The sequence below is a fragment of the Camelus bactrianus genome, chromosome 19 (assembly GCF_048773025.1).
Source record: "Camelus bactrianus isolate YW-2024 breed Bactrian camel chromosome 19, ASM4877302v1, whole genome shotgun sequence".
Lineage (NCBI taxonomy): Eukaryota > Metazoa > Chordata > Mammalia > Artiodactyla > Camelidae > Camelus > Camelus bactrianus.
In genome coordinates, this window is record NC_133557.1 from 12741198 (window position 1) to 12750569 (window position 9372).

General features: G+C 45.5%; 1 protein-coding gene across 4 annotated transcripts in view; it reads left to right on the forward strand.

Annotated features, from left to right (window-relative positions):
* Positions 1 to 7647, forward strand: part of PROCR (protein C receptor) — a 23196-nt gene extending 15549 nt beyond the window's left edge. For 3 of the 4 annotated variants that reach the window (XM_074347199.1, XM_010960816.3, XM_074347198.1), the window contains 4 exons: positions 1101 to 1251; positions 3947 to 4198; positions 4609 to 4884; positions 5127 to 7647. In XM_074347199.1, coding sequence (XP_074203300.1) covers positions 1101 to 1251; positions 3947 to 4198; positions 4609 to 4884; positions 5127 to 5245 — 798 coding nt within the window. In that variant the 3' untranslated portion in view covers positions 5246 to 7647. Of the gene's footprint in view, positions 1 to 810; positions 896 to 1100; positions 1252 to 3946; positions 4199 to 4608; positions 4885 to 5126 lie in introns of those variants that run through there. The other variant, XM_074347200.1, reaches the window with a different exon arrangement.
* Positions 7648 to 9372: the final 1725 nt, after the last annotated feature.

The window sequence follows — 9372 nt, forward strand, 5'->3', positions numbered from 1 at the left end:
CTAACAAGATGGACAGCCTCTATCCTCATGGAGCTTACATTCTGATGGGACATTCAGACAATAAACATGTAGATGAATAATGTAATTCCAGGTAGTGCTAAGTGATATGATGAAAATAAAGTGGGGATTGGGCAGGGAAGGTGTTTTTTTTAACAAGTGCATAATACTCCACAGTCTAGATTATCATAGTTTGGGGGTGGGACTTCCCAATTTTTCTACTTGCTTCCTAAGAGTAAGAAATAAATTTTATACTGCTATCCAAAATCCATCATAGACACATACACACACAAAACCAAAACACACACAGATACAGCTGAACAAATATTTCTTGAAATAATACCCTTACCAAGGGTTATGCACTGAAAATTTTTATACTGCTCTATTTTACTTACAGAAAAAACCCTGCTAATCATGTCCTGCCAAATTGTTTGTTTTCATTGCTCACTAACAGATGGTGATCTCAGTTTGAAAAATACGGCTTTAAGTTACTAATCTTCTGTTGAGAATTAGATTGTTCATAATTCCCTCCTGTTGCAAACAATGCTGCCTGAAGCTGCTTTATACTCAATTTGTGACTATTTCTGAGAGCAAGATCCCTGATTGTGTAATTACTATTTACTTAAAATTCCGAAAAAATGCAGCCAGCATGCTGGAAAGCTGAATTCTAATCCCGGATCTGTCACCACCATGATGTATAAGCTTTGGGCAATTCCCTACATCTCTCTGGGCCTCAGTTTCCCCATCAGGAACCTGCTGATCTCAACACCCTAGAAACTGCTCTAATTTGAAAACAGATGCCCCACCCCCTGACTCAGCGAGGGCAGGACTTCTCTCCCGGCCCTTCTCCCCCTTTTCCGCTCCGTTCCTCAGAAGCGGCCCAGGGAAAAGGGAAAAGGCAGGTCTGGGCTGGAGAGCGTGCTGCAGGGCGGAGCAGAGGGAGGGCAAGAGGGAGGCCGGCCCCCCCGGTAGGAAATGAGACAGGGCAGGAATAACACTTTATAAGCTGCCGCCCTCTTTCTCTTCCCATGCCCTGGCCACCTTCCAGCCTCCCCTGTCTAGCCTCCTCCCTCCCAGACAGCGCTCACTTCTTTTTCCCCTAGGCTGCAGCCAGCTGGAGCCCCCAGCCTGCCAGAGCCAAGAGCCCAGGTGGGGTCAAGAACCGAAGCTACAGGATGTTGACAACGTTGCTGCCACTGCTGCCTCTACTGCTCCTGCCCGGCTGGGCCCTCTGTAGCCAGGAAGCCTCAGGTGGTGAGTCAAGGAGACAGCTCCTGCCTCGGGATGGTTCTGGAGATTCTGAGCCTGTCTGGGTACATGGGCAAGACCAGAGGAGAGCTTCTCCCACTGTGTCTGTATCTACAGCCAGCTGGATCTCTGTGTAGACCAGACAGGGTCCTGAGAACTGGTCTGTGTCCCAAAGCCAAGGTGAAGAAGTACAGTTCAGCTCTGTGTGGGGATGGGGGGAGGAAGGGGAGGCTGGGGAGGAACAAGACTGGGAAAATGGGAAAGGGACTGGTAGAAAGGGGTAGGGGGAATTAGCCAAAGGGAGAGAGGAGAGATGGGGCAAAGTCTGGAGATGGAGATCTGAGGGTGATGGTGGATGGAGGTGAGTCTAGGGAAGATGGAAAGAGACTCAGAAATGAGAGAAAAGATGGAAGAAATGGGAGACACTAGGAGAACTGATGGAAGACTTGGGGAAAGACTGGGGCTGGGATATGTGGGGCAAAAGAGGAGACAAGAGAAGGTAGAGGAAGACTAGGGGGAGTTGGTGAGGTGAAACTCGGGGGAAAGACTAGCTGTGGTCAGTAGGACAACTCATGGGGGATCAGGCTGCCTGAAGCAGTTCCAGTTAAGCAGAGAAGGAGAGTTATTGGCCTGCACTGTAATCACACAGGGGCCTCCCCTCCTCTCTCCCACAATCTCTGTATCTTCAGTCTCCCCCTCAGAGAGGGAGAAAATAACGAGTATTCAGTGAGTGCTTGCTGTGGTTAATATGTGTATGGATTCATTTAACTCTCACAAAATCTTTACAAGGTTACCCATGCAGATAACTTATTCACATCTGCAGACACAGAGCACAACTTCTCAGATTCAAACCTGGACAAGACACACACACACACAGATGTACAACCCCAGACTCATCCCCTCCCCCAACACTCTGTGGGCTCCAACTCTGTGCCAGGCCTTTAGTGGGGTGTGGGAGGCAGAGATAACCAGACATGATTTTATTTCCAAAAGATCAGCCCCAGTGCCTGACAAGCCAAATAACCCAGAGACAAGGTCTTGGAGCTTAGAACAAAAGAAGCAGCTTTATTACTTTGCCAGGCAAAGGGGACTCACAGCAGGCTAGTTCCTTCAAAACTGTGAACCCACCTTGGGGATGGGGCAGGGTGGTTATATAGCCATAGCTCAAATAATAAAGCATTGATAACAATCAACAGAATCATTTTCTCATCAGAAGACTTAGAATGGCATCATGATGTTTTCAAGCAACCCATTCTGTCACTTTTTCAATCTCTTTATCTCGTAAGCACTCAAGGTGTGGTTTTCTTGGTATTTAGCCTACTTTGTAATGTTACAGTTCTGTGACCTTCTCCCTGGAGATTGACTCACCCAAGCATGATTATAGCTTTTGAATAAAGTAGAAATAGTAAGATCAATAGCTTTAGTTTCAACAGTGGGCCTGGAACTGTGAGTAGCACCTGATCAGTCAGGTCAGTTGACCGTTTAAGGGCAAGCATAAGAATAAGCAATCTGTTAGCCTAAGTGTGGCCATTTTATTAATCCTCCTTCAATTCCATAGCCTAGAGGAACCCAATGTAGCCTGTGTGTTTGAAGACAGTTATGCAGAATCTGGGAATCACTGCAACTGATCTGCTGTGTCTGAGAGGGTAAAGAGAAGAAGCATTAGGAAAACTTCTCCAAAGAGAAGGCAAAAAGAGCTGGATCTTACAGCATGAATAGAAATTTGCCAGGATATAGAGCAAGCCTGACATGTTATTCACATGTCAGCCAAAAGGTAGCATGAGGGACTCCAAGTACTTTGATACACTATCTAATCACCTCGAAGAGTCCAAAAAAAAAGGGCAGGTGGGGCCTGGTCTTCCGCAGCCCTGAATGGCAGGCTAAAGACTTTGGACCTGATTCTACGGACAGATATTCTATGGGGAAGCTGTATAGCTGAGTGGCTAAGAATGCTGGGTCAGGCTGCCTGCACTCAAACCTTGGCTCTGCTATGCCACTGTGGCCTATTTTCCATGTGAACTGGGGTTAATAATAGTAGCTACATCAAGTTAATGGGAGGAAGGCACAAATAAGATAATAATGCATATAAAGTACAGTGCCCAGGTCATAATAAACACTTAATGGTTATTATTATTAATATTATTGATAGGGGAGTGTGTCCCTGGAGAATTTTAAGCAGGAGAAGGACATAAACTTACTTCCAGGCTAGGTGGAGGTCGGATTAGAAGGGATGAAACTGAAAAATGAGTGGAGGAGAATGAGGAAGGAAGTTACTACTCTGGTCCAGATGAGAACCTGAAGCAGGGCTGCAGTCAGGAGACAGAGAATAGGAGATGGAATTGGGATTTCATTGTAGTTCAGGATTTGCTAACCAGCCCGAAATGGAGGGGGCGGGAAGGAAGGGGTGAGAGAAAGAAAGATCAGGAGTGGCTCTTCCACCAACTGTCTGGATTACCCTGGGGCAAGTGGCTTCTGCACTTCTGGCCTCAGTTTTCTCATCTGTAAAACAAAGATAATAACCCGTGTCCTGTCCTCCTATTAGGATTACTGAGAGCGTCAAATGGGAGGAAGAGTGGGAGGACACTTATTGAAGGGCCTCGAAGGTGGGCGGCTGACCTCTGGGTGGGGGATTATTATCTCGGGTTACATGTCCACCCTTCCCACGCTGGCCTGGGCCCGACGCGCTGACTCCTGCCTCCAGGCCCGCGGGACCTCCACATGCTCCAGGTCTCCTACTTCCGCAATCCCTCTCAAGTGTGGCACCAGGGAAACGCCACGCTGGGGGGGGTTCTGACGCACGTGCTGGAAGGTCCGGGCAACAACGTCACGATCGAACAGCTGCAGCCCTTGCAGGAGCCCGAGAGCTGGACGCTCACAAAGAACCGCCTGGTGCGCTACCTGCAGGAGTTCCTGGGCTTGGTGCAGGTGGTGCACCGCGAGCGGGGCGTGGCCTGTGAGTGGAGCGCGCAGGGGCGGGGCTTGTGAGAGTGGGCCCTTAAGGTGGGAGGCGTGGCCAATGGGCGGGACCTAACGGTGGAGGGGTGGCCGGAGGGGCTAGCCTGTGTAAGAACAGGGCGGGGCCTTATCAAGGAACCCAGTTTGGGGATGCCCTGAATGGACGTGGTCTTTTTGCGTTTGCTAATTGCTGGGTGGGAGCTTCAGGCTGGAGAGGAGTGGGTGTCCTAGCTGACGTACCATCTGCCAGGCCCTCGTCCTGCTGGCATAATCTTGGGATAGTCCCTGTTCCAACGCCCTGTCCCTGATCCACTCTGAACCCCAAAACACACTTCTCCCTGGCGGTCTTTCCCCTAAACCTGGCACCCTTTCCACACAGCCCCCTGACTCTGAATCCCCTATCCACAGTTCCTCTGACCATTCGCTGCTTCCTCGGCTGCGAGCTGCCTCCTGAGGGCTCTAGAGCCCATGTCTTCTTCGAAGTGGCTGTGAACGGGAGCGCCTTTATAAACTTCCGGCCAGAGACAGCCTCATGGGTGGCAGAGCGTCAGGCATCCTCCGCAGTGGTCACTTACACTCTGGAGCAGCTCAACAAGTACAATCGTACTCGGTACGAACTGCAGGAATTTCTGCAGGACACCTGTGTGCAGTACGTGCAGAAACACATCACGAATAACTCGAAAGGTATGGGATTGGGGAGGGGCCTGTGTGTTGGGTGGGTTGTTCCAGGCAAATAGATGGATCTGAAGGGTGGATACCTTGAGCAAGAGGAGACTCAGGGCCAGCGGTTTGGGACAGAGTACACAGGCCCTATGTATATTGGTGAAAAAGCCCCCTTTCTTTGGGGATGAAATCCCCTGGGGTTTGACTCAAACCATGGACTTCTTGGGAGTATGTTCTTCAAGCTAACTCTGCATGTTCTGCAGGGAGCCAAACAGGCCACTCCTACACTTCGCTGGTCCTGGGCATCCTGGTGGGCTGTTTCATCATCGCTGGAGTGGCTGTAGGCATCTTCCTGTGCACAGGTGGACGGCGGCAGCGCTAATGACTCTCCAGCCCCTTCTGGAAAAGGGTTAGACTGATGAGGGCTGGCAAGGGAAGATCTCAGCTCACTGCAGAACCATACAGATTCCCCATCTGGAGCATTATATTCCAGAAGATTTGGAGTAGCAGCTCATTTCTTCAAGATCTGCCCACCAAGAGTTTGGGGGAGGAAAAGGGAGGAGCCTAAGTAGACAGGATACTTGGTTTGCTAAGAACCTAAGAACTTGCATACTTTGCTGAATTGGTCTGAAAAGTGAATGCTTATCTGTATTTGTGGAAAACAGATGATGGAGTTGGGGCAGCGGGTGTGGTCTATGGCCCATCTTCCAAAGATAGAGTCACCTGAGTCATTCAAAACACATAAACAAATAAAACAAGTCATCCACAACCCTAATAACCAACATTCAGTGCTTCCAGGTATGTTAGACTTGGGACAGGACACTGGTACAATAGGGGTAGAAATAACCAGAAAAATGGTGGAAGCATAAAATCCAAACAATATGGGAGTGAGGAGTTATTAATTAATTAATATAAATAAATTCCTTACTTATGTATATGGAATTATTATTTCCTCTACTTTGCAAACTTTTGGGAAAGTAGCCTATGCCCTTTGCTTCTACTTCCTCATCTCCCACTCACTCTTCAATCCACTGCAATCTGACTTCTCTGTAAACTGCTCTAAGATCATTAATGATCTCTAAGTGTGAAACCTTCATCTTCCATGATATCTGCAACGTTTTACTTTGTGGACTAGGACTCTCTTTTTACCCTAACTTCTGAGATAGCAGGCTTCTAATTTTTAACAACTCTTCTGGCTACTCGGTCAATCCCTTTGCCTATCTCATCTTTCTCAATTCACCTTTGAAATGTTGGCTTCCTTAGAACTCCATTTTTTAGCTCCTTTTGTTCCCCTTTCAACTATACCTTTTCCAGTGACTTTCCATGACTTCAAATACCAGCTATATGTGGTGGTTTCCATGGGGAAGCAATGTCATAATGTCTTTGAGAGCATGTGTTTTGTCATCAGAAAGATGAGTTTTACTTCTTTGAGCTAGGCATTTAACCTCTTCAAGTCTCAGTTTCTTCATAAACAAAAGGTATAATAAAATATACAAAAAGGGTATAATAAAAACAATGCCTACCTCACAGAGGCATTTTGAGTATTAAATAAGATAATATATATAAAATAATATATGCAAACTCAATAAATGTAGCACTTGCTCCTGACCTCCAGACACCCCCCATTTGCCTTGATTCTTGAAAATCATCTCTACGTTAATATTTTGCAGACATTTCAGAGTCGACATATTCAAAATGAAATTCCTTATCTTTCTCCCCAAACTTGTTCTCTCTCTTCTTTTGTTTACTCTCAGTTAAAAAGAATTACTATCAAATCGTATCAATGTAGAGGCCTCAGTGTTAAACTTTATTTACTCCCTCTTCATCTGCACCTACAAAATACAATATCTGTAGACTCTGTTCCCTCCTTTCCACTCCATTGCTTTTGTTCAAGATACCATTATTCATCTCTTTCTTTGTGGTAGGCATAGAGATGTGCCACCCAATTCCACCTTCAAGGAAAGTCTTGCTGTTCACCTACAAGGAGCATAGTCAACAGATAACCTCCAGCTGCTTCAGTTCCTTCAGTGTCTGCCTCATCTGCAAAGAACAGTCCTGCATGAGGGGATGCTCATTCAGTGACTGAGCAAAGCAGGGGTAAAAAGGTTCAGCCATTCTGGCCCACTGCAATTCTGATGAGCTGTATTCACTCCCAGCTCCTTGACAGGTTGGCTGGGTCTTTGTTGGCTCTACACTGCAGTTTGACTTCTTCCTCTATTCAATCCTGCTTCCTCCCCCTAGGTAATATCTTGCACCTCAAACTCTGTCTCAGCATCAGCTTCCAGGAAACCCAACCTGTGGCTGACAATTTCTCTCTCTGTCTCCAAACTGAGAAAGTCTCTCAGTCTTTTGACTGGACCGTGGCAATAGCCTCCTCCTAATTTTTCTCCTGGCTTCTGCCATAGCTAGATGGAGGGGAAAAGGGAAAACTATAGTTATCTTTGGCTTCTCTTGTGGGAGGTGATACCCTATCTTCCATTAAGATTCACACAGAGGAAGAGGTTTCAGATGTAGGGAAAACAAAAAACAAAACAAACTCCTAAATTTTCACTGTATCTCTCACCATCAATTTATTTACTCATGCAGTAAGTGTTTATCAGTAATTTCCACATGCAAGGTTTTATGCTATGTACTTTGGAGAATATAAAATGATTAAGACATGATCCTTCTTGAGGAGCTCATTGTTTACATGGGAAGATAAAACATATACAAATAAGAGTAATACAAGACAGGCTATCCAAATAAATGGAAGAAATATAAATAAAGATGCTATGTTGTGATTTATGTATTGCTTTATGGTTTTTAAATTTTTTAACTTGTATTTATCATTTTGTACTCACTGAGATCTTATAAGATAGGTACTCGCCTCATTTTAAATTAGGAAACATGCTTAGTTAGGATAGTATAAAAAGTAAAGTAAGTAAGCAAGGTAAGTAGCAGGGCCAAAATTCAAATCCATATTTTCAGATTCTAGAATTTATGTTTTTTCTACTCTTTCTAAGGGAATCAGAGGAATCTAGGGCAGAGCAGTGGGGCGGAGAGTGGGATTTGTGGATGGGTAAAATACGACCACACACAGATAGGAAATACAGACAGAACAGTTTAAATAATGGCATAGAGTTAGAAAAAAAGCAGAGTAAATTGTAGGAAGGATAACCAGCCCAATGTGATTGGAGAATAGAAGAATGGTGGAAAATGAGACTGGAAAGGTAGGCGAGGGTTTCATTGTATTGGGCTTCTAAAGCCTCTGGAAGGTGTGTATTCTTTAGGTGGTAAAACACTGGAGAATTATCAAGGGTTGTTAGACAGAGAGCTGCTGAAGTCTTCTTTCCCGTTTCAGCTGCACTGTTGAAAAGGGGACATCAGATGGGTTAGACCCACTGACCCCAAGTTTAAAAGACCTGGCCTGGACACTGTCTAGATTGTAACAAGGAAGAACAAATCTGACTCCATATTAGATCTGTTTCTTGAGCTCTAACCCTGTGCTCTGTCTCCTGTGCTTAGTCATACTGGTTCTGCCCCTTTTATAAAAGAATGTCGCCTATAGCCTGAAACATACAGGATAGCCTATTCTCACAGCTCTGACCTTCAAGGGTATAACACTTTTCCATTCATATAGAGATAAAGAGCTGCAGAACAGAGAATAACATTTGTCTTGTTGGAGGTTTACAGGAACATCATGACCTGACCTATGTGGGCAGCTGCAAGAATAAAGGAGTCTGACACCAAGAAGTCTACAACAACCAACCACACCCGTTCCCCATTTCAATATAAAAGGAGCCTGAATTCTGACTTGGGTAAGATGGTTCTCTAGGACATTAGTCCCCCATCTTCTTGGTCTGCTGGCTTTCCAAATAAAGTCATTATTCCTTGCTCCAACACCTTGTCTCCTGATTCATTAGCCTGTCATGTGGCGAGTAGAATGAGTTTGGACTTGGTTGACGAGATTGAGGCTAGACTAGGCCTTCTCCCAAGTTAGGGATTAAAAAGGAAAGGAGAAGGTGGAAAGAAAGCATTCTGGAGACGAGTGAAATCTTGGAGTGTGAGCCAGGTGTACTCAGGCGCTGAGATGTTATATCACCCCTTTCACCAATGCTGCCACCACAGTTGTTCAGGCCTTCACCAGCTGTAACCTGGACTATTAGAATCAGATATTACTCTCTTAGTACTGTCAAAAAGTTGCCATCAGAATGCACTTTCTGAAACATGCTAGTTTTCTCTTCAGAATTTTTTAGTTCTTCCACTGTCCATAGGAAAAAATCCAAATTCCTTATGTATGGAGTTCAAGACCCTCCATGATCCAACGCTAACATGTTTTTTCTAACTTCATCTTCAACCCCTCTGTCTTAGTCTGTTTAGGCTGCTATAACAAAAATATCATAGACTTGGTGGCTTAAACGACAAACATTTATTACTCGTACTGCTAGAGGCTAGGAAGTCCAAAATCAAGTTGCTGGCATATTTGGTGTCTGAGGAGGGCCCATTTCTTGGTTCACAGGTAGTCATCTT